General features: G+C 47.0%; 1 protein-coding gene across 2 annotated transcripts in view; it reads right to left on the reverse strand.

Moving 5' to 3' along the window:
* The window catches only part of Spats1 (spermatogenesis associated serine rich 1), a 41649-nt gene extending 15991 nt beyond the window's left edge, over positions 1–25658 (reverse strand). For both annotated transcript variants that reach the window (XM_059244073.1, XM_059244074.1), the window contains exons 1-7: positions 25567–25658; positions 25116–25250; positions 12877–13024; positions 9332–9480; positions 6436–6597; positions 2287–2407; positions 767–829 (exon numbers count right to left, since the gene is read on the reverse strand). In XM_059244073.1, coding sequence (XP_059100056.1) covers positions 767–829; positions 2287–2407; positions 6436–6597; positions 9332–9480; positions 12877–13024; positions 25116–25250; positions 25567–25582 — 794 coding nt within the window. In that variant the 5' untranslated portion in view covers positions 25583–25658. The remainder of the gene's footprint in view (positions 1–766; positions 830–2286; positions 2408–6435; positions 6598–9331; positions 9481–12876; positions 13025–25115; positions 25251–25566) is intronic.
* Positions 25659–26260: the final 602 nt, after the last annotated feature.

Here is a 26260-nt window from a genome sequence, read left to right on the forward strand (position 1 = left end):
CACATGGTGGCTTGAAATTCAGTTCTAGGGAATTCAAAACCCTCTTCTGGTATCTCTGGGTACTGGGCACACACATGGTACACAGATATACATGCAGGCAAAACACCCACACACATTTTTTAATTTAAAAAATATTTAATTCTATAAGCATGAAATTAGGGCCACTGATGGCTCAGTAAATAATGACCTCTGCTGCCAAGCATGAAAATCTGAGTCCAGTCCTTGAGACCCTATACATAGCAGGAGAGAACCAATTCCCTCACACATGGCACGTGTGCCTCCATGCACGCATGTCTTTTTTTTTTAATTTTAGTATAAAAACAGAGATTGTCCTTCCCTTAAATATAGGGGTGTTCTATTGGGTTTCTCTTTGGTTTTGAATCTCTAACTGAGTTCCCAGTTACAATCATTAAACATGTGCTTTTCTTTCCCAGAACACTCAAATGTGATAATACTCTGAAAACGGGATATTATCAGCCCTTTTGCTCCATGTTAATTCCCCTCCCATGCATACTTAAGCATACAGTGGCATCTGGCAGTTAGCTAGTGTCCTATGTAGAATTTGTCCCCCTCTCCTTGCCAGATGCCACAGACACTTGACCTCTGTGTGTCTCTCCAACTGTCCACCTTATACTTATACTGCACTGACCCTGCTGTTGAGACACAAAGGGTCCCCATGGTTCGACGTTCTACAGGCTCTTCCATGGGAGGAAAGGGTGTCATTTTCTCAGAGATAGTATCATAGAAACTTGGTGAGAAAACTCACTTGGGAATTTGTGGAAGTGGCTCCAATGGGATAAATGTATCAAATTTTTTCTCATAAGGAACCCTGAAAAGAGAACAATAAAAACAACCATAAAATGGCAATGACCACTTTAAGCATGGAGAGCAACACATCGCCATTCCCAAACCATGATACCTACCTTCTGGTATCAGTTCTCACAGGTGGGCTTCAAAACTGGACAGGGAGCCGGGCGTTGGTGGCGCACGCCTTTAATCCCAGCACTCGGGAGGCAGAGCCAGGCGGATCTCTGTGAGTTCGAGGCCAGCCTGGGCTACCAAGTGAGTTCCAGGAAAAGGCGCAAAGCTACACAGAGAAACCCTGTCTCGAAAAACCAAAAAAAAAAAAAAAAAAAAAAAAAAAAACTGGACAGGGAATAGTGTTTAATTTTTTTGTTGTGTTTCATCAAGATCATTGACTCTCAGGTGACTGGTTTTCTAGTTATTTTCAATATAATATAACTACTGTTTTCCTTTTAGTTGAATGACTCTTCTCTTTGATTGTATTTTTCCAAGTTCACTTCCACATTTAACGTCAAGCTGTATACTAGTCACTAACAGTCAGACTGGGTAGGAAAGCTCCGAAGCCTTCAAGTATGTGATAATAGAAATCAGACCAATAAACAACTACTTCTTTCTTGTTCTATCAGCTTTTAAAAGTACAGTATAATGGGTCTCATGACATTTCTATACATGCGTATCATTGGAGTTGGCTCATATTCAACCTTCTATCCCCCTCTCTTACCCCCTCCCCACTGTTCCTCTTCCTTCCCCCACCCAGTGATGCACTATACAGACATACATATGTACATATGTATAGACAGACAGACAGATAGATAGATAGATAGATAGATAGCTTCTTTAAAGTATAGTGTCCTTTTTGTTGTATCGGGAGTTGAAATGAAGGCCTTGCCTTTGTCCGCACCACCAATAAGCTATATCCCCAGTCCTTCTTGTATCCCTTATCATGTCAATTCCACAGTGTGTATAGGCACAAATGAACTAAATGAGAACTTTTTAACGAATTTTTCACTCCATCACATCTTATGTGATCCACCCCTTCAAAAATAATTTCTATGCAAGGACTAGGGAGATGGTTCAGTAGGTATGAGACTTGCTACGAAAGCAACAGGACCTGAGTTTCAAATCCCCAGAACCCACATAAAAGCCAAGCACAACTGTGTTTGCATGTGACCCCAGCGTTAGGGGGCAGAGACAGGCAGATCCCAGGAGCTCACTGGCGAGCTGGCCTGGCCAAAATGTCCAGCTCTGGGTTCAGTCAGAGAGAGCTAGTCTAAAAGCATAAGGTGGAGACAGCAGAGGAAAATACTCAATGTCCTCTGGCCGCCACACACACATGCGTGAGTGTGCATGCTTGCACAAATAGGTGCTTATAACACACACACCAAAATACATATATAAATAATAATAATAATTTACATACGGCAGAAGAAACTTGATCCCTTTACAGTCCCTAAAGTTCCTCTGGAATAAGCATGCACTCACAGTGAAAAGTTGACAGGTGGAAGAGTTGCTCCCGCTTTGAAGAACTCTTTACTCTGTTCTGGGAGCATGTACGGATTATCCCCTGGTGTTAACTTTGGGATTCCATTTCTGGGATCAATATCTGTGGGAAACGTTTGAAAACATCACATAGAAGGCAGAAGCCAATGCCCTTTTGCTATGAGCAGCAACAAGACAGTGAAAGTCAAGTATCTTCGTGCTTATTGAGAGACGGAGTTCTCGTTACCCTGCCTTAGGAAAGTCGAGTTCACTACACTGGGTTATCAGACATGACTATTTTAAAACATGGACGGCTGGGGAAGAGGGAGTGGAAAGAAGGTCAGAACCAGAGGGTAGGAGGAGGGCTGTGAAATACCGTGCCCTGGAGGTGGTATGGCTGTGGCGCATGGACTCGCAGCAGCTGGCAACATCTGCACAAGATCAAGCCAGTTAAAATTTCACATGAATCAGGGGCAGCTTGAGGCCTTAGAGCTGAGGATCTATTGGCAGCAGATAGCTGCAGGGAGAGGGAGAGTCACTTTTATTTAAGAGCATGGCCACTGGCAGGTTCCCCGCACCCGTGGATGACCTCATACATATGGGCAGCCCCAGTTGAAGGTTAAAAAATAAATAATTTTTTTAAATTTTTTAAAAAAAGGTTGGGAAGGGCTGGAGAGATGGCTCAGAGGTTAAGAGCACTGACTGCTCTTCCAGAGGTCCTGAGTTCAATTCCCAGCAACCACATGGTGGCTCACAACCATCTGTAATGAGATCTGGCGCCCTCTTCTGTATACATAATAAATAAATAAATCTTTAAAAAAAAAAAAAAAAGGTTGGGAAGAAGATATAATGGGGGTCCAAGAGGATTGGAGGTGGGGAGTGAGGTGAGGGCATGGCCAAAACACACCATGTGCATGTGTCAAATTTTCAAATCATAACTTAAAATTTTTTTAAAAAACATGGAGGGCTGGGAATATAGCTCATGCAGCTAGCATGTAGGTTCAATTCCCAGCACCGTAAAAAAATGCAAAGGAGTCAGGCGAATGCTTTTAAGCCCAGCTCAGAAGCAGAGGCAGGTGGATCTCTGTGAGTTCGAGGCCAGCCTGGCCTACAGAGTGAGTTCTAAAACAGCCAGGGCTACAGAGAGAAACCCTGTCTCAAAAAACCCTAAAACGAAAAGAAAAAGTATTCTATCATTATAGATTATAAAACATTACACACAAGCCAGATAGTGGTGGTGCATGCCTTTAATCCGAGCACTCCAGAGTGAGTTCTAGGACAGCCAGGGCCACACAGAGAAACTCTGTCAAAAAAAAAAAAACAAAAACAAAAACAAACAAAAACTATACACATTTGCTTGCTTGGTGGGTTTTTTGTTTGTCTGTTTGTTTGATTGGTTCGTTGGTTGGTTTTGTTGGATATGCAAAACATGTAGCTTTTATTTTGATCTTTTAACATTTTATTATTTTGTGTATATGAGTGTTTTGCCTGCATGTCTGTCTATGTACCAGTGTGTACAATGCCCTCGGGGGCCGTAAGAGGGCGTCAGATCCTCTGGGACTAGAGTTACAGATGGCTGTGAGCCACCATGTGGGTGCTGAGGGACAAACCCAGGTCCTCTGCAAGAGTAACCAGTGCTCCTAACCATTGAGCCATCTCTCCAGCCCCTTGATTTTTTCAATGTTTTTATTTATTCTTTAAGAATTTCAAACAATGCATTTTAATCATATTCTTTCCCTTTCCCTTCCCCCAACTCCTTCTAGATTCTCCCTAACTTCATGTAATGTCTTTAAACACACACACACACACACACACACACACACACACAGAGAGAGAGAGAGAGAGAGGAGAGAGAGAGAGAGAGAGAGAGAGAGAGAGAGAGAGAGAGAGAGAGAGAGAGAGAGAGAGGACTCTAATTTGTGTTGGCTAAGCACTCCTGAGCATGGGGCCTGCCCTGGCGTGTGGCTGATATGCCCACTGTCACTCCATTGAAGAAAACTGATTTCCCCTCTCCCAGCCACCAGTTTCAGGCAGCTTCTTGGCGAGGGTGAGAATTTATGCCCACCTCCGTGCTGGGACTCTTGTCTGGCTTGAGCTTGTTCAGGTCATGTGCATGCTGTCTAGTCTGTAAATTCATATGCGCTTCTGCCCTGTCGTGTCAGGAAAATGCTGCGTTTTGGAGACATCCAACACCTCTGGCTCTTACAGTTTTTCTGCCCCTTCTCCTGCATGTATCACTGAGCCTTGAGAGGGGGAGCATGATACAGACACCCCATTCAGACCTAAGCACTCCCAAGTCTCTCTCTCTCTCTCTCTGCGCCTTGTCCAGCTGTGGGTCTGTGTGTTAATTTCCTTTTATTTCGAGAAGTTTCTCTAACGAAGACTGAGCCATGCACTAATCTGATGTTCTGGGTGGAACTCTGTTTGTTTGGGGAGAGAGCTTCATATGTCCCAGGCTGCCCTCAAACTCACTGTGTAGCTGAGGATGACCTCTAACGCCTAATCCTCCTGACGACGTCTCCCAACTGCTGGGAGTGCAGGAAATAGAGCCAGGGCTTGGTCCATGCTAGGCAAGCACTCTACCAGCTGAGCACCATTTTATTCCATGATTTATATTTTTAAAACTAAAAACAGAAAAGTGATTATCACTAGGTATTGAACGTTAGGTATTTGCTAAACTCATTAAGTTCTGCTTATCATGGTGGTCCATCTGTATAACACTCTTGCTTCAATTCTAAATAACAAAAACAGTAAAATATTTGAGTGAGGAAAAAGTAAATTGTATACATTCTGGATCTCAATTAAATGTCATGCATTTCCCTTTCTAAATGTATTTGGGTGTGTAGTGTACATACATGTACGTGTTTATATATGTGCACATGAGTGCACATGGGTGCACAATATGCATGTGTGGTCTCGCACGTGGATGCCAAACATCAGTGCTGGATGTTGTCCTCAATTGCTCTCCACCTTATTTTTTCACTCAGAGTCTCTCACGGATCCGCCTGTCTCAGCTTCCCCAGTTCTGGGGTTACAGGAAATGACCATTGCACCTAGCTTTTGTGGGGGTGCCGGGAATCTGAACTCAGGTCCTCACACTTGTGCAGCAGCCATTAGTTTAAAAGTTAATTTTTTAAGTTTATGTGTATGAGTGTTTTGCCTGCAGGTATGTCTGCACTACCTGTGTGCCTGGTGGCCACAGGGACCAGAAGAAGGCATCAGATCCCCTAGAATTACAGACTGGAATTACAGACAGCTGTGAGCCACCACGTGGTGCTGGGAATAGAACCGGGCCCACGGCAAGAGCATCCCAGGCTCTTCACCACTGAGCCATCTCTGTGGCTCTGCATTTTCTCTTGAATGGGAAGTTTAGGATGTAGGCAAGGCATGGGACTCCTGGGAGGCTCCACATCAGGGACCATGCTTGGGGCTTCCCCAGGATGGCCCTTTATCCAGATAAATCCAAGCCTCAATCTGAAAAATCCATTTGCCCTTTGCATGAGTTTTACAAGAGACGTTGGTACTTATTTCTCTTTGCATAGCTTCTGCAGAAATCTTAGTCATCCCTTAGGCGCTGGCTGCCATCTCCTACATGGGTATTCCTATAAGAAAATGCCATAAATGGCCCTCTGGTGCTCAGCAACCTCTCAGGATCTTTTGAAAAGTATATTCTGAGGGAGTTGGAGCAAAGAACTCACCAAGTTATGAACCAAGGTGATACATGGCTTAGATATGGTGTTTGTATAATATTTTTACCTTCGTTACCTTTAATTAAATTAAAAATAACATTGTATATGACATGCTAAGGCTTACTTTAAATGTACATGGCAGGTGACATCTAACAAAAATGTACATGATTGTCCTTGGACTTCAATGAGACATCTACTAATAAGGATCTGAAGTGACTCATTTGGTGACTTCAATGCCACATTAGCATTTTATAAGAGCTAGAGAAAGATGAAAGTGAAGTTCAGCATGCATTCCAAGCCCTTCACAGAAAGTCGTCACCTGTGAACTGGGCTCCCTGTCTTCCTGTCTGCACTGTGGGCAGCAGGGTGACCCTGCAGAGCTGTCCCCAGCCAGAGAAAACAGAGTCACAACTAAGGGCTTGCTGGGTGTTTGTTTCATCCTTGATGGGATGAGGCACGTTACCATATTTCTTCCTCCCAAGGCTCTTGTCCACCGTCTGCTCTGCCACAGACCTCCTGTTGCCCCGGAAGACCCCACTGAAGAAGCACTGCTTTCCAACGTGGTAGGTGTGGATATTGCTGCTAAACCTTGGATAAAATGTCCACTCAGGACGCTGCCCATCTTCTGCAAGATAACAGAAACCTTTCCGTTAGCCCTGCTCCCTCCCTCAAGACAATTAGATGGCAAGATGTAAAAACTCCCCAGGTTCTATTGGCCTACAGCTTTCTCACATGTACACTTTAAAAAATGTGTGTTCGTCTGCAAATATGTATGTGCACCACAGGCATGCGGTGTCTGCAGAGGCCAGAGAGGGCCTTGGATCTTCCTGGAACTGAAGTTACAGGCAGTTGTGAGCCACCATGTGGGTGCCACGAACCAAATCCAGGTCCTCTGATAAGCAGCCAGTGCTGTTACCACTGAGCCGTCTCTCCAGTCCTCACACTCTCTCGGCTTTTAGAGATAATCTCACTATGAACTCACTTGTGGGGTCTGTATGTGTGTGTGTGTGTATACATGTATGTGTGGATGGAGGTGTGTGTGTTTATGTACCAGAGGTCAACATCAATGTCTTCCTCAATTGCTTTTTCATCTTTTTTTTAATATTTATTTTTGCTTTTATGTATATGGGTGTTTTGCCTGCTTGTATGTCTGTGTACCACGTGCATGCCTGGTGCCCATTGGGAGTTAGAGAAGGGCATTGATTCTCTTGGAACTGGAGTTACAGTTGTTAGCCACCATGTGGGTGCTGGGAATTGAACCACAGGTTCTCATGCTCACACGGGCTCTCGTGCTGGCACAGGCTCCCATGCTCACACAGGCTCCCATGCTCACACGGGCTCTCATGCTCACACAGGCTCTCATGCTCACACAGGCCCTCATGCTCACACGGGCCCTCATGCTCACACAGGCCCTCATGCTCACACAGGCTCTCATGCTCACACGGGCCCTCATGCTCACACGGGCCCTCATGCTCGCACGGGCTCTCATGCTCGCACGGGCCCTCATGTTCAGCTTTTTACATGGGTGCTGGGATCTAAACTCTGATCCTCATGCTTGTGTGGCAAGCACTTTGCCTACTGAGCCATCTTCTCAGCTCCCTCAGCCCTCTAACCCACCCCATCCCAATCCCTAATGAAGGAAGTACATTACTGGGGGTTTATGGCTTTGCCCTGTTTCCTGTTCCTTGCCCCCACTGCTTCCTATGTCGGGGTGAAATGGGACCCCTCTGCTTCCTACTCCTTGCCTCCCCCACCATGCCTTCCCCAACATTCTGGAATCCATCCCTCTGGAGCTGTAAGCTATAATAAATCTTTATTTTTGGTTGTGGCATTTTATCACAGCAACAGATATATAACTAATACTGGGGCTGGAGAGGTGCCTCTGTGTTAAGAGCACTGACTGCTCTTCCAGAGGACCCAGGTTCAGTTCTTAGCACCCACATAATGGCCTACAACCATCTGTAACTCCAGTTCCAAAGAAGATGGTATAGTGTAGTACACTAAATATCTAAACCAGTGGTATAGTTATTTATCTGATACCCCCTTTCTGGCTCCCATGGGCACCAGACACAGACCAGGTGCACACACATACATGCAAGCAAACACTCATATACGTAAAATAAAAATGATCTTTTAGGAAAAGAAAAATAACTAATGCAAACAGTCACATGGACCTAAAGCGTGGATGCAGGAAAAGGTCTGTGATCTCCGCGGTTGAAGGAAAACACTGTATATACCACAACTCAGTTTTTCTACACGTGTGCCACTGAGTGACTGGGGAAATGTGTCATTAGGCTGCTTCATTCTTCTTTGAACACCCCAGTGTGCTTACACAGACCTACACAGAGAGGTCAGCGAGGTAGCTGCTGCTGTCAACTTGATGAGATCCAGAGTCACCTAGGAGACACATCTCTGAGCATGTCTGTGAGAGTTTCTAGACTGGGTTAGCTGAGATAGGAAGGCTGGGGTGTGGACTAAATCCTGGATTGAATAAAAAGGAGAAACAAGCTGAGCACCAGCCGTTCCCATCACCACCCCTCTCCTTCCTGACTGTGGACACAGTGTGAGCAGAGAGGCCGTTCTAACCCTGCCACTTGTCTTCCAGCACAGCTGCAGAGATGGGTCAGAAGTCCTCCTCCTTTTCCTCCTCCAGACTCAGACTCGGACACAAGGGCCTTTGTCCGCTAAGCTACCTTGCCCAGGCCCCCTTAACTTCTCGTAATAAGTAGAGAGAGTACACTTCATAATGATGGTATAGTGTAGTGCACTAAATATCTAAACCAGTGGTATAGTTATTTATCATTATCAGATATGATGTGTGTGCTCTGCCTTTATGTAACTGGTCACCAGTATCACCACAGACTCAAGTCTCGTGCGTGTTACCATATTAGGAGAGTTATGACATCACCAGACAATGGGAAGCTTTCAGCCACATCATATTTTGGTGGAACGCTGTCATATATGCAGGCCACTGTTGGCCAAAGCTGCATCATACAACATATGGCTGCTTTTGTATTATGTGCGTACATACATACACAGGTGTACATATTTCAAAAGTCAGCTCTTCACAGCTATGGGGAAGAATATTGTTGGAGAATACTGAGTAAGAGGGGTTTGTAGTCTATACACTTCTATATTGCTTTAATACTTTTTATGGCACTTACACTAAGACCTTTCACCTGTGAAAACCTTATGACTATACATACCTCCCACACAGCCATGATGGGGACCCAAGAGGAAACATGCCAGAGCTGGCACTGGGCAGGGGAGGTCTTCCGTGACTTGGCCCATAATATGACAGATTTCTGAAAAGGCCCCAGGAGCAGAAGCCTATGGAGGAAGACCTGGGGCCTACTCACTTGTCTGTGACTTAAGCAGGCTGAATTCCTCAGGATATTTTTCCTTCTGGAATCCAGGCAGTGAAAATTCAGAGGAGCGATTAGACTGTGCAGAGGAAGGGGAGGAGGAAGAGGAGGAGGAGGACTTCTGACCCATCTCCACAGCTGTGCTGGAAGGCAAGTGGCAGGGTTAGAATGGCCTCTCTGCTCAAACTGAAAAATCAAACTAATCTTACATTAGCAGCACATGAGTTCTCAGCAACAGGACTGGCCTCAGTCTCTATAAAGTCCCTGAGCAGTTTTACTGACTCACAACTTGAAGGTACTAAAACTTACTCAAAATATCCATGCTTTAAAACAATCAGGTTAGCTGGGCAGTGGTGGCTAATGCCTCCCAGCACTCAGGAGACAGAAGCAGGTGGATCTCTGAGTTCAAGGCCAGCCTAGTCTACAGAGTGAGTTCCAGGAAAGCCAGGGATATACAGAGAACCCTGTCTGGAAAAACCAAATATATAGATAAATATAGATAGATAGATAGATAGATAGATAGATAGATAGATAGATATAGATGATAGATAGATACATAGATACATAGAGATAGAAAGAACAAACAATTGGGTAAATGTTATAGAATATTATCCGAAGATGTGTTACATTTGCTTATGCTGTGGAACATTTGTTTAATGATGCAAAGATGTGTTGCATTCCTTTATGTTGCATTTGTTTAACTCTGTGAAGCTGTGTTACTGTGCCTGTCTAAAACACCTGATGGGTCTAATAAAGAGCTAACCTGTCAATAGCAAGGGAGGAGAAAGGATAAGCGGAGCTGGCAGGTAGAGAGAATATATAGAAGGAGAAATCTGGGAATAGAAATGAAGGAATGAGAAAAGGAGAGAGGATTCCAGGGGCCAACCACCCAGCTACACAGCAAGCCTTGAAGTAAGAAGGAAAGAAAGGGATATAGAATAGAGAAAGATAAAAGCCCAGAGGCAAAAGGTAGACAGGACAATTTAAGAAAAGCTGGCTAGAAACAAGCCGAGCTAAGGCCAGGCATTTATAAGTAATAATAAGACTCCGTGTGATTATTCTGAGAGCTGGGTGGTGGGCCCCCAAAGAGTAAAGAGTGAAAACAACCAACAGCAGGTAAAGCTGTTTGCTGCCTGAGGACCTGAGTTTGATCCCTGGTAACCCATGTTTCCAGAAGGAAAGAACCAACTCTTGTTAGTGGTCCTCTAGCCTCCAGGCATACACCCAGCCACACACCAAATTAATTAATAAATTAAATGTAATTTTTAAAAACAGGCTGGACAGATTGCTAATGAGTTAGGAGCACTTGCTGTTTTTATAGCGAACCTGGGTTCAATTTCCAGCACCCACATGGCAGCTCACAACCACCTGTAACTCCAGTTCTAAGGAATCTGGTGCCCTCTTCTGGCCTCCACAGGCACCAGGCATGCACATGGTACACATACATACATATTTAAACCAACATTTTTTAAAAAGCAATCAAAGTACTAGCTCCTCATACAGTAAAACATGGAATTGCTCCATGATCCAGCAACTCTACCCCTATGTATATACTCACAAGAACAGAAAACAAAAACTCAGGAAGACACTGGTCTATGGCTGCGCATTGCAGAAAATAACTCCAAGCATCCAGCAACAGTTAGGTGAACCGATGAAGTTCAGCTTACACATAGGAATAAAACTCAGCCTACAGAGAGTGGAGTTCTGCAACATGCTACCACGTGGGTGAGCCTTGAAACAATTATCTGAAGTAAAAATTAGCCAGACATAGAACAAATCGATATGACCCTACTAATACAAGGACAGAGTAGCTGAGAAGTTTCCAGGAGCTGAAGAGGAAAGAATACTGCTCAATGGATACAGAGTTTGTGTTTGGATTGATGAATTGTTTTGAAAATAGACAGTGGTGGGCTGGAGAGATGGCTCAGCAGTTGAGAGCACTGGCTGCTCTTCCAGAGGACCCAGGTTCAATTCCCAGCACCCACATGACAGCTCACAACCATCTGTAACTCCAATTTCAGGGGATCTGACTCCCTCACACAGACATATACATGCAGGTAAAACACCAATGTACGTAAAATAAAAACAAATAATTAAAAAAAATATATAGGCAGTGGCAATGGTTGTAAGACACTATGAATGTAATTAATGCCACTTCACTGTGCAGTTAAAAAGGGATAAAGTGGGGCAGTGGTGGCGCTTGCCCTTAATCACAGCACTCGGGAGGCAAAGCCAAGCGGATCTCTGTGAGTTCGAGGCCAGCCTGGGCTACAGAGTGAGTTCCAGGAAAGGCTCCAAAGCTACATAGAGAAACCCTGTCCCAAAAAACCAAAATAATAAATAAATAAATAAATAAATAAATAAATAAATAAATAAATAAATAAATAAATAAGGATAAAATGCCTCTGTTTTGTTATATGTATTTTAAAGATTTATTTTTTGTGTATGAGTGTTTTACCTGCAATGAAAGGGTACCATGTACACACAGTGCCCATGGCAGCCAGAAGAGGGCATCAGACCCCCTGGAACTGGAGTTCCTGGTGGTTGTGAGCCACCTTGTGGGTTCTAGGAACCAAAGCCAGGTGAGCCATCTCTCCAGCCCTCCGCGCTGGAATTCTTGGCTCTCAGCCAGTGAGAGACTTCAACCAGAGTGCAGGTGAGGGGCTCCGTTCTCTTCCCATGTCCACTTATGTCTTCTTACTTTTTCCTGTCTTCCTGTATTGCTTGAAGGAGCGACGGGAGGGAGAGCACTGGAAAGTCTGTGGTCTTCATAAGAAGTATGCACATCTCTCTATCACTCTGTTTTTTTCTTTTATCATTTTTAAAAAGAAGGACCCAGGTTGGACCCAGGGCCTTGGCATTCTGGCAAGTATGTGTTCTGTGCTGAGCTACATTCTCAGCCTTAAGAAGTTTGTTGTTATTTGTTGTTTAAGATTTATTTATTTATTTATTTATTTTATGTATATAAGTGCTCTATCTGCATGTATGCCAGAAGAGGGCATTAGATCCCACTATAGATGGTTGTGAGCCGCCGTGTGGTTGCTGGGAATTGAACTCAGGACCTCTGGAAGAGCAGCTGGTACTCATAACCACCGAGCCATCTCTCCAGCCCCGGTAATTATAGTCTTGACTGTATCTCTTAGGATGCTCATTCTTTATTTTCTTTCATTCTTTTGTATGTTTGCGTGTGTGTGTGTAACTCTCTCAAGTTGTCCCTTTGACCTCCACATGTTCATAATGGCATGCAGGCACACACATGGGGAGAGGGATACATAAATAAATGATTCAAAAAAACCAAGGCCTAGAGAATGATGCAATTTGCTCGAATTCACACAGACCATTAGTGGAAGAGTTGGGATTTGAACCTGGGTAGCCTAGCTCTAAAGTTCTTGCCTAGCAGGGCACACTGATCTCAGACTATCCGTTTCTTGCTATAGTTCACCCCAATAGTCAAAATCTCAACAGACACCCCCATACACACACACACACACACACACACACACACACACACACACACACATACACACACCATTACTTACTCAGAGTGAATCACCACCCCAGTGGGTCCCGGAGGCTCAGTGACTCTCAGACCTGCTTCATCAGAAGACGAAAGACTGGCCCTTCTGTCAGAGGCCATCTTGTTGGCCAAAGAACTCTTGGATTCTAGGACATCACCGTGCTTGGCATCTGTAACACAGGGTCTCCATTTAAGTATATTGATGAAATACCTGACAGTCTATTTTATTTCCTAAATTATATTTGAAAAATGGGGGAGGGGTATCTGGTGAGGTGGCTCAGTGGGTAAAGGGGCTTGCGGCCAAGCCTGACAACCTGAGTTCAATCCCCAGATCTCACGAGTGGCAAGAAAGAACTGACTCCTAGGGTTGTCCTCTAACCTCCACATGGGCACCAGGCAGAAGCACACCTATACTCACACACACGGGAAGTACAATTTTAAAGCAGCTAGTATTTAGTATTTATTGTGTCCTGGGGGTCGTGTTAACACATTATCACATCTAGCTCTCATAAGTGCTCACATTCACACACACACACACACACACACACACACACACACACACACACAAACAATGAGGAGGAAACAGGTTCAAAAGATTATGCACATGCCTGCATTGAGGGAAAAACTAAACATCTAGACCCAAGTTTGACAACAATACTGTGGTGCCAGAGTCTGAAATCCAGGGCACTAATCCAGACTGCTTGTGCCTCCACACAGCTCGCCTGCTCTAAACTGAGTGGAGGAGAGCTCTGAAGCAGCTAGGTGTCGCTATTCACAGTGTGGACACCTTGGCACATTCTCCAGAAGTTGGCTCATGACCTGAAGAAGTGCCTTCCGAAACTTCCACAGGTCACCTCCCATTATCAACCACAAACGTAACTTTGCCCCCAGTGGCATCTAGAAGAGCACCTGGCAAAGGTGAGTCAGCTCTCAAGCAGCATCTGAGTGAATAAATGCAAAGAATTACGTGGGCTGCGGCTGTAGGTCAGTTGGTAGCATGCTTGCTTGGTGTGCAGGAAGCCCTGGGTTCCACCCCCAGCACAAGAAAGCAGGCATGCTGCTCCATGCCTGTGATCCCAGCACTTGGGAGGTAGGGGCATGAAAATCAAAAGTTCAAGGTTGCCCTCAGCTACATAAAGAGTTCAAGGAGGAGAAGAAAAAGAAGGAAAATAATTCTAACCCTCCCAGCCACCCATAATAACAAAAGAGCCCTTTAAGTCTGTGGCTGTCATATGAACAGATGAACCATTCTTTTTATTCTGCTGTATGATTTATATTTTATAAAAGTCAATCGGTTCTTTACCATTTTACATCAGCATGTGCCCTGTTTAATTACTTTTTTAAGATTTATTTTTATTGTTGTTAATTATGTGTACATGTGCACACCTGCATGTCTGTATGTGCACTACATGTGTGCTGCTGCTCATGGAGGCCAGAAGAGGGCATCAGATCCCATGGAGCTAGAGTTACAGATGGTCGTGAGCCGCCTGGTGTGGACTCTTCTGCAAGAGCAGTAAGTCCTCTTCCTGGCCTGAGCCACTTCTCTACCCCTCAACCAAATTTTTTAAAGGTCAGATGAGTAGGCACTGGATTTCTTTGTGCATAACTTCATAGAGCACAGAAACTCAATAACACAGTGTAATCGCTTGTGATAAGAAAATCATACAGGCCAGGCTTTGGTGGTGTACACTTTTAATCCCAGCACTCGGGAGGCAGAGGCAGGAGGATCCCTGTGAGTTTGAGGCCAGCCTGGTCTACAAAGTGAGTTCCAGGACAGCCACAGATACACAGAAAAACCCTGTCTCGAAATTTTTCTTTTAAAAAGTAGAAGAAAAAAGAAAGGAAGGAAGGAAGAGAAAAGAAAAAAGAAAAGAAATGAAAGAGAGAAAGACAGACAGAGAGAGAGGAAGGAGGATGAGGAAGAGAAGATGGAAAGGGGGAAGGGAAGGGAGGATAAGTGAAAGGAGTGGACACACACATCACACCCTTCCCAGATCACACTGGTGAGTGAGATAGGATGGACACACATCACACCCTTCCCAGATCACACTGGTGAGTGAGATAGGATGGACACACACCACACCCTTCCCAGATCACACTGGTGAGTGAGATAGGATGGACACACATCACACCCTTCCCAGATCACACTGGTGAGTGAGATAGGGTGGACACACACACCACACCCTTCCCAGATCACACTGGTGAGTGAGATAGGATGGACACACACCACACCCTTCCCAGATCACACTGGTGAGTGAGATAGGGTGGACACACACACCACACCCTTCCCAGATCACACTGGTGAGTGAGATAGGATGGACACACACCACACCCTTCCCAGATCACACTGGTGAGTGAGATAGGATGGACACACACCACACCCTTCCCAGATCACACTGGTGAGTGAGATAGGATGGACACACACCACACCCTTCCCAGATCACACTGGTGAGTGAGATAGGATGGACACACACCACACCCTTCCCAGATCACACTGGTGAGTGAGATAGGGTGGACACACACACCACACCCTTCCCAGATCACACTGGTGAGTGAGATAGGATGGACACACACCACACCCTTCCCAGATCACACTGGTGAGTGAGATAGGATGGACACACACATCACACCCTTCCCAGATCACACTGGTGAGTGAGATAGGATGGACACACACCACACCCTTCCCAGATCACACTGGTGAGTGAGATAGGATGGACACACACCACACCCTTCCCAGATCACACTGGTGAGTGAGATAGGATGGACACACACCACACCCTTCCCAGATCACACTGGTGAGTGAGATAGGGTGGACACACACACCACACCCTTCCCAGATCACACTGGTGAGTGAGATAGGATGGACACACACCACACCCTTCCCAGATCACACTGGTGAGTGAGATAGGATGGACACACACATCACACCCTTCTCAGATCACACTGGTGAGTGAGATAGGATGGACACACACCACACCCTTCCCAGATCACACTGGTGAGTGAGATAGGATGGACACACACCACACCCTTCCCAGATCACACTGGTGAGTGAGATAGGGTGGACACACACACCACACCCTTCCCAGATCACACTGGTGAGTGAGATAGGATGGACACACACCACACCCTTCCCAGATCACACTGGTGAGTGAGATAGGATGGACACACACATCACACCCTTCCCAGATCACACTGGTGAGTGAGATAGGATGGACACACACCACACCCTTCCCAGATCACACTGGTGAGTGAGATAGGATGGACACACACCACACCCTTCCCAGATCACACTGGTGAGTGAGATAGGATGGACACACACCACACCCTTCCCAGATCACACTGGTGAGTGAGATAGGATGGACACACATCACACCCTTCCCAGATCACACTGGTGAGTGAGATAGGATGGACACACATCACACCCTTCCCAGATCACACTGGTGAGTGAGATAGGATGGACACACACATCACACCCTTCCCAGATCACACTGGTGAGTGAGATAGGATGGACACACACCACACCCTTCCCAGATCACACTGGTGAGTGAGATAGGGTAGATGGACACACACATCACACCCTTCCCAGATCACACTGGTGAGTGAGATAGGATGGACACACACCACACCCTTCCCAGATCACACTGGTGAGTGAGATAGGATGGACACACACCACACCCTTCCCAGATCACACTGGTGAGTGAGATAGGATGGACACACACCACACCCTTCCCAGATCACACTGGTGAGTGAGATAGGATGGACACACACCACACCCTTCCCAGATCACACTGGTGAGTGAGATAGGATGGACACACACACCATACCCTTCCCAGATCACACTGGTGAGTGAGATAGGGTGGACACACACACCACACCCTTCCCAGATCACACTGGTGAGTGAGATAGGATGGACACACACACCACACCCTTCCCAGATCACACTGGTGAGTGAGATAGGATGGACACACACACCATACCCTTCCCAGATCACACTGGTGAGTGAGATAGGGTGGACACACACACCACACCCTTCCCAGATCACACTGGTGAGTGAGATAGGGTGGACACACACACCATACCCTTCCCAGATCACACTGGTGAGTGAGATAGGGTGGACACACACACCATACCCTTCCCAGATCACACTGGTGAGTGAGATAGGGTGGACACACACACCATACCCTTCCCAGATCACACTGGTGAGTGAGATAGGGTGGACACACACACCATACCCTTCCCAGATCACACTGGTGAGTGAGATAGGATGGACACACACCACACCCTTCCCAGATCACACTGGTGAGTGAGATAGGGTGGACACACACACCACACCCTTCCCAGATCACACTGGTGAGTGAGATAGGATGGACACACACACCACACCCTTCCCAGATCACACTGGTGAGTGAGATAGAATGGACACACACCACACCCTTCCCAGATCACACTGGTGAGTGAGATAGGGTGGACACACACACCATACCCTTCCCAGATCACACTGGTGAGTGAGATAGGATGGACACACACCACACCCTTCCCAGATCACACTGGTGAGTGAGATAGGATGGACACACACCACACCCTTCCCAGATCACACTGGTGAGTGAGATAGGATGGACACACACCACACCCTTCCCAGATCACACTGGTGAGTGAGATAGGATGGACACACACCACACCCTTCCCAGATCACACTGGTGAGTGAGATAGGATGGACACACACCACACCCTTCCCAGATCACACTGGTGAGTGAGATAGAATGGACACACACCACACCCTTCCCAGATCACACTGGTGAGTGAGATAGGATGGACACACACCACACCCTTCCCAGATCACACTGGTGAGTGAGATAGGATGGACACACACCACACCCTTCCCAGATCACACTGGTGAGTGAGATAGGATGGACACACACCACACCCTTCCCAGATCACACTGGTGAGTGAGATAGGATGGACACACACACCACACCCTTCCCAGATCACACTGGTGAGTGAGATAGGATGGACACACACACCACACCCTTCCCAGATCACACTGGTGAGTGAGATAGGATGGACACACACACCACACCCTTCCCAGATCACACTGGTGAGTGAGATAGGATGGACACACACACCACACCCTTCCCAGATCACACTGGTGAGTGAGATAGGGTAGATGGACACACACCACACCCTTCCCAGATCACACTGGTGAGTGAGATAGGGTAGATGGACACACACATCACACCCTTCCCAGATCACACTGGTGAGTGAGATAGGATGGACACACACACCACACCCTTCCCAGATCACACTGGTGAGTGAGATAGGATGGACACACACCACACCCTTCCCAGATCACACTGGTGAGTGAGATAGGATGGACACACACCACACCCTTCCCAGATCACACTGGTGAGTGAGATAGGATGGACACACACCACACCCTTCCCAGATCACACTGGTGAGTGAGATAGGATGGACACACACACCACACCCTTCCCAGATCACACTGGTGAGTGAGATAGGATGGACACACACCACACCCTTCCCAGATCACACTGGTGAGTGAGATAGGATGGACACACACCACACCCTTCCCAGATCACACTGGTGAGTGAGATAGGATGGACACACACACCACACCCTTCCCAGATCACACTGGTGAGTGAGATAGGATGGACACACACCACACCCTTCCCAGATCACACTGGTGAGTGAGATAGGATGGACACACACCACACCCTTCCCAGATCACACTGGTGAGTGAGATAGGGTGGACACACACACCACACCCTTCCCAGATCACACTGGTGAGTGAGATAGGATGGACACACACCACACCCTTCCCAGATCACACTGGTGAGTGAGATAGGATGGACACACACCACACCCTTCCCAGATCACACTGGTGAGTGAGATAGGATGGACACACACCACACCCTTCCCAGATCACACTGGTGAGTGAGATAGGATGGACACACACACCACACCCTTCCCAGATCACACTGGTGAGTGAGATAGGGTGGATGGACACACACCACACCCTTCCCAGCATTTTACTTGTGAATACAAACATCAAAGTTCAGCTGAGCTACTTCCTCTCTTCAAAATCCTCCACCCCATCTTCAGGTTTTCTGGGGTGTGGCACAGGACTGCAGCCTGTGGCAGCTATAGACCCCCAGAGCTCTGGGAGCCAGAACCCAGAGTAGCCTTAGTACACCGAGGCCAACGGTGGCCAGAGGGCTGAGTAGCTGTGATAGCCAAGGCCAGGGAAAGGGACAGAGCCGTGAGGAGGGCAAGACAGTCTCCAGCAACCAGAGAAGGAACCACCTTTATACTAGGCCACGAAAGAGCCAAAAAAATAGCATATAGACTCCACTCAGACCTCAAAGCAACACAATTAGAAATCAATAATAGAGACAGCCCCAAGCCAAAACCCCACCGTAAGCCTGGGAGCTCAAACCACACTGCTGAATAATTCATCAAAAAGAAATCATAATGGAAACCGCATTAACGTTCAATGAACTTAGGTCCTACACATCAAATCCTGTGGGGCTCAACTAAAACAGTAATTAGAAACTTGGATCCTTACATGCAAATACTGTACTTCACTGAGTATAAGACACCATCTTTTGTTGTTGTTGTTGTTGTTGTTGTTTGTTTGTTTGTTTGTTTGTTTTGTTGGTTTTCCGAGACAAGGTTTCTCCATGTAGTTTTGGTGCCTGTCCTGGAACTCTCTCTATAGACCAGGCTAGCCTCGAACTCACAGAGATCAGGCCGGCACCATCAATTTAACAACATTGTTTTATGTACCACAAAGAACAAGGGCTGTCAATTAAGACACGATGCTTCATGGCCTGGAATTCAACCCTTTTCATTTTGTTTTATTTTATCTGTATGTACGTGTAGCATGTGGGCCAGAATAGCTTGACCACACAGCTGCCATGACAGGCTTAGGGGCCTAGACACAGCTTCTGTGACAGGCTTACTGTCAGGCAACACCCAGACCCACGAAAAGCTTTAAGCTGATACCACACAGGGATCCACCCAGGGATGGGAAAGTACCTAACCTCCCAAACATTCCAACCACTAGATAAGGTGACCAGATGTCCATGAATCTAGCACACACATGTTTTTGTTTTACACATACCCTAGACAATTGTCAGCCAATCAGGGTCCTGGACCCTGGAAATCCCCTCACCCCAACCTCTGCTATGATAAAAACACCACCCCACCTGGGCTCAGGGCTCTCTGCTCTCACCACTGCGTCCGACAGACAGAGAGACCAAGCTCGGAGCTTGAAGAGAATAAAGGCTCTTTGCTTTTACATATAGGATTCAGTGTTCGTGGTGGTCTTTTGGGGGTCCCTGAGACTGGGCATAACATAGCAGAGTGTGTTTATGTGCCATGTGAATGCAGGTTGCTGAGAAGGCCAGAAGAAGGCATCAGATCCCCTGGAACTGGAGTTACAGGTGGTTCTGAGCCACCATGTGGGTGCTGGGAGTTGAACTCAGCTCCTCTGAAAGAGCAGCGAATGCCCTGGACCACTGACCTGGAGTTTTTACTTTATCCATATTGAGGTATTCTTTTAGACTTGGATATAGGTTTTAATGATACTGTCACATGTGCACATACAAAGAATAATTGGTTATGGTATGCTTACACCGTATTCAAAAATCTGGCTTCTCAATCATTTTCCAACTCAGCCATTGATGTCCACATTTTCTACCTAATAGTGACCTCAGTGCAGTAAAACATGGATACTTCTTCTCCCTTGTCTCCAGAATGTTCTTCCAAGCTATGGAGGTGTTTTTCAAGCCTCGGTGCTCACACAGGAAGGACATGGATGACGACTGCACACCTCTCACTACCTGAAGATCTGGTGATGCTAGCTCTAACTCAGAAATGCAAGGTGGCTCATCAAAGGACGAGCACTTGTCCTGTAAGCCCAGTGACTTGAGTTCCACCCCCAGAATCCTCGTCAACTAGGAAGGAGAGAGCTGACACCAGAGAGTTGTCAATTGACTTCCTCACACTCATTGTGAAACACACACCTACACACACACACAAATATACACACACAATAATAATAACTATACAGTTATATAGTTTAAGCTAGATGTGGTGGCATGCATACATTTTTAATTCTAGAACTCCTTCAGTAAGATGGAAGACAGAGACAGGAGAATTGTCCATATACTCACAGGCCAGGTGGTCGGGGGCACAAAGAAAGGAGACCCTGTCTCAGCAAGGTCTAAAAGTTGTCCTCTGACCTCCACCACACACACACACACACACACACACATACACACACAACACACACATACACACACTGACACATACACACACACTCACACACACATACACACACTCACACACACATACACACACACATACACACATATACAACACACATACCACACATACACACATACCCCACACACACACATACACACATACACATACACACACACAACACACACACACACATACACACACAACACACACACATACACATATACACACACAACACATACACACACACACACTCACTCACACAGAAGTAATTGACCCCTATGAATAACGTCAGAAGGTCTTGTCACTTCACAAGTATTTTGTCTGTGTTGGAATTTGGGAAGGATTTTTTTTTTTTTTTTTTTTTGGTGGGAGAGTGGTTGGAGACAGGGTTTCTCTGTGTAACAGAGCCCTGGCTATCCTAAAAATCCCTTTGTGAACCAGGCTGGTCTCTAAGTCACTAAGATCCCCCTGCCTCTGCCTCCCAAGTGCTAGGATTAAAAGTGTGCACCATAATAACCAGCAGGATTCAGGGAGATCTTAAAAGTCCTACGTCCCCCACACCAGTGAACAGTGAGTTACACCTATGAGTTAGGGTACTTCCTAGCTTTCTTACTAAGTTTTACAGTAGCAACACTCTAGTAAAACAGTGACCCAAAGCTTCTGGGATGGGAAAGCTTGTCTGATGCAAGGATGGTCAGAGCCATTTCTCTGCTAAATGTCGTGGTCCCCATCTCAAGCTGACTACAGGATCTCCCTAGGAGTATCCCTGTGTCAAAAGTGGGCTGGAGCATTGAACACAGCCTCAAGATGCCTCCCCTGCCCAGGCACAGGCAGAGTGCCTTCCGTTACTAATGTTGGCAGACCTCCCCATGCCCAGCTCCCAGCTCCCGCCACCTTTTGCTGCCTAGCTCAAAGGCTGTGGTGAGGAATAATAAACTTGGGATTCATACGCTCCTCCAGAAGTTCACCATTCCTCAGGAAACCTGCCGTAATGAATGCCAAGTAAGCCATGACTCTAAAACACTGTAGGATGAGAAAAGATGATACTATCTAAAAAAGCAAAGTGGGGGGTTTGGAGAAATAGCCCCGGGGTTAAGAGCCCTTGCCGCTCCTGTGGAGGACCTAAGTTTAGTTTCCAGCTCCCTCTTCAGGAGGCTCCCAACCATCTGTAACTCTAGCTCCCTCTTCTGGCACCCATGTGTGACTACACTCATTTTTGTGACTACATAAACATTTTTGGCTTGGTTTGATTTGGTTGGTTTGGTTTTTCAAGACAAGGTCTCTCTGTGTAGCCCTGGCTATCCTGGACCTCACTCTGTAGACCAGGCTGGCCTTGAACTCAGAGATCCGCTTGCCTCTGCTTCCTGCGTGCTGGGATTAAAGGCGTGCGCCACCACTGCCCGGCCACATTAATTTTTTAAATGGAAATTCTTCTTTTTAAAGACCAAAGGAAGGTTTTGGAAACCAGAAAGGAATTCAGGGGGAAAGGGAATTTGGAAGAAAGTCTATGTCTTTGGTGCCATCTGTGAAACTCATGGAGATTTCCACATCTTTGGGCAGAAACAACACCTTACGCAAATGAAGTCTGCTCCTCACACTTGTCTTCTCGGCTAACTCAAATCCCTCTGTCGGACAGGGGAAGAATAATTCAGCAAACTATATTGGCTTAATATGGAGTGTTTTTAATTTAGAAAAAAAAAACAGTTTCCTACTTCCTGCTTTTTCTGCTCAACAAGCAAGCTAAAGATCTGCAGTAGTACGGGAAGTCACGGCCCTCCCTGCTGGAAAAAGGCACACACCCACACACTGTACAAGTGGCTAGCTTGGCCCCTCCATTCCACAAGACCTGGACTCCCTGGTTTTCTGTCTGTCTGTTTGTTTGTTTGAGACAGGGTTTCTCTGTGTAGCTTTGGTGCCTGTCCTGGATCTTGCTCTGTAGACCAGGCTGGCCTAGATCTCACAGAGATCCGCCAGCCTCTGCCTCCCAAGTGCTGGGATTAAAGGTGTGCACCACCGCCCAGCCCTGGACTCCCTGTTAAGCTGAACCTTAGACGTGTCTTCTGAAAGGACTTACTGAGAGTAGAACGTCCAGTTAAAAAGCACGGGTCCTCCCTAGATCACCCTCAAAGTGGCTTCCTCCTTATTCCAAACCAAATTGGAAAAACAAAGTTCTGGAAGCTTAAAGTTAAGTTCCCAGGTAGCTCTGTTGGCAGAGCACTTGCCTGACATACATGAAGCCCTGGGTTCAACACTGCACAGGACCAGACAATGGCGGAGCATGCCTCTGGTCCCAGCACTACACAGGACCAGATAATGGTGGAGCACGCCTCTGATCCCAGCACTCAGGAGGTGGGGCAGGAGTTCAGGGGCACCCTCTGCTAATATGAACCACCTGAGACTGGGAAGGAAGGAGGAAACGGGGTGCAGGGAGGAAAGGTGGGATCCCAGCCCTCTTTTCTCCTTGCTATCCTAGCCATGTTGGACAGTTGATGGTTCGAAATCCTCCAGCTCCTTCAGCCCAGTTTATAGTTGAGGCTAGGGATCCCTCCCACCTCTCTCTAAGTTATGAAGGAGAATCGGATATGAAGACCTGGGACCTAGGAGACTGGGGACAAGGCTCAGCTGGGCCAAGACGAGACTTCTCCAGCTCCTTTTGCAGCACTCTGGCTTGAGCCTGGATTCACCCTGAACGGGTTTTTGGGAAACTGTGGCTGTCCTCTAGCCTCTGCGCCCTCAAGAGAACCTTGTTTTCATCCTTCCTCTTCCACCTTAAGAGCCAATTACGGAGTAAGAGCCATTATTTAATTTAATGTAAACCTGCCTCAGAGTGCTCACAATTTCCACCTTAAGTGCCCCAGCCAATAAGCAGTACCATATATCTACTAATATCTGAGCAAGAAAAAAAAAATGGATGTGGACAGGCTCTAGAGGCAAGCAGAATCAGGCCGAAGACCAGCCTCGGTATTTACTAACCAAAGCCCCGGCAGCTCAAACCCTCTGACTCCCTTTACTCCGTTACAATACACTTCCCAGCTGTTTGGAGTTCCTCCAGTCAACAACACATTCAAATCTCTGCTTTGTCTCTGTTGGTGAGACAGGGTCTCAGGTAGCCGAGGCTGGCCTCGAAGTTGCTATGTCACTGAGGATGACCTTGAATCCATCCTCCTTCCTCCACCTCCTGAGTGTGGGCATGGCAGGTGTGAGCACGCCAGCTGTGGCTCCTCCTTTTGCGCTATTCTCTGCCTGATCAGATCTTGAATATAGACGTGAGTTGATTGTGTACGTCCCCTAACTAGCTCCCGTAGCTCGGATCTGGAATGTTCTCCAGAAGCCCGTGTTTTAAAGACTTAGTTCCCTTAAGTCACACTGTTGGGAGATCGCGGAGGTGGAGAGACGGCTCAGCAGTTAAAACACCTGTTGCTCTTGCAGAGGACTGGATTCCTACCCTCAGTACCCTCGTGGTGGTTCCCAACCATCCATAACTGCAGTCCCAGGGGACCCAGCGCCACCCTCTAATGTCTGCTGGCACCGGGCGCGCAAGCAGTAGACATCCATGCAAACACACATATAAAATAAAGACCGTCTTTAAAAAACAATTGTAAGAGGCCATTGGGGGAATCATCGTTTCTTGACCAAGAGGGGAGATGCTTTGATCTGACATGTGACGTCACTACATGATACGCCACCAAGAAGTCCAAAGTAACAGGGGCATGAACAGAAACTCTAAAGCTATGAGCCAAGCCTGGAACGACAGAGGCTGTTGACGATCCCAGCACTTGGGGAATTGAGACAGGAGGATGGAGAATTCCAGGCTAGCCTGGGCTACATAAGGGGGTAGCAGTGGTGCTCGATCTTGAGAGAGGAGAGAGAGAGAGAGAGAGAGAGAGAGAGAGAGAGAGAGAGAGAGAGAGAGAGAGAGAGAAGACTATAAAGCCACAAGCCATGAGGTTATAAGCCCACCCAGAACTCAACTGTATCTCCTTTCCACCTTGGTCATGCCCAAGTCACTTTTCTCTGGAACCTTCTCCAGCTCTCTAGCACAGGCCGCTCTTGAAATGGAAGGAAGCTGGCAGCCAGGTTTGCCGTTTCCAGCGCTCATGGGCTCCCCTGCGCGCGTGGTGATTTTAAACATGAAAAGCAACCGAGACAAATAAAGCGTCTTGTTAGAAAGGCTGTCTTTCAAAAACCAACATACCCCTTAAGCCTTTGAAAGTCAAGAGGCAGAGCAAGGGGCTCTAAACCTCGGTGGTCCTCCTAGCGGTGTTCCTGGTTTGGATGCCAACTCTCCCTACCCCCACCACCCCGGCCGCCCGCCCTCCCTCCCGACTCAGGGCTGCAGAGAGTCCTCGTCCCGCCCAGCCCCAGAGTCTCCCTTCCACCTCCGAGTCCTACACCCACTGCCCTGGGGGAGCCCTTGATCTACCCTTGGAGGACTCCATGGAGGATATGGCCCCGATCAACGCTCCAACCGGCAGCCGAACTGCCGAATGCCAGGATGCGAAGCGAAAGCACGGGCGCATGCCACCGCCTGCAAGGCTCGGTCCAGGGTTGCCAGGACGACCCGCCCCTTCCTGCGGGCTGGGGCGCTCGTCTTGGCGCCTCTCTCCCTGCACCCCGCGTCCTGGCCTGGCTTAAAGATGGGGGTCTCAGGCCTAAGGGCTGCAGAACCTCGGGATTTTGTTTCAACTTGTGGGTCTTTTCCAAGCCACCGTCACCGCTAGTCCTGTAACCTCTAGTGGCCGTGAGCGACGCCTCCTTCACAAAGCTTGCTGATGCGGGTTTAGAAAGGGCCCTGATTAGGCAGGGCTCACCCACCATTCACGGTGCCTTTTTCTGGGCCAGGCTCCCTGCCGGATCCTTCAACAGCCAGCTGCGTGTTTCAAAATAGAAAACTGACTTTGAGCAAAGGCTCATTCAAGGTCACCCAGAAAACGGAGTCACCCTCACAAATCCATCATTCTTTCCATGGTATAGATCGAAATTTATCTTTCTAACCCTTTTCCCTAGTAAATCTTACATAGAAAGTTGTTGGGTTTGGGGATTTTTTTTTTCCTCCAAATCAAGCTTGGTCTCTAAATTTATATTGAGACCTACTTTCTCCTATGGTTAAGTGGGAA

Source organism: Peromyscus eremicus, chromosome 16_21, assembly GCF_949786415.1.
Source record: "Peromyscus eremicus chromosome 16_21, PerEre_H2_v1, whole genome shotgun sequence".
NCBI classification, from domain to species: Eukaryota; Metazoa; Chordata; class Mammalia; order Rodentia; family Cricetidae; genus Peromyscus; species Peromyscus eremicus.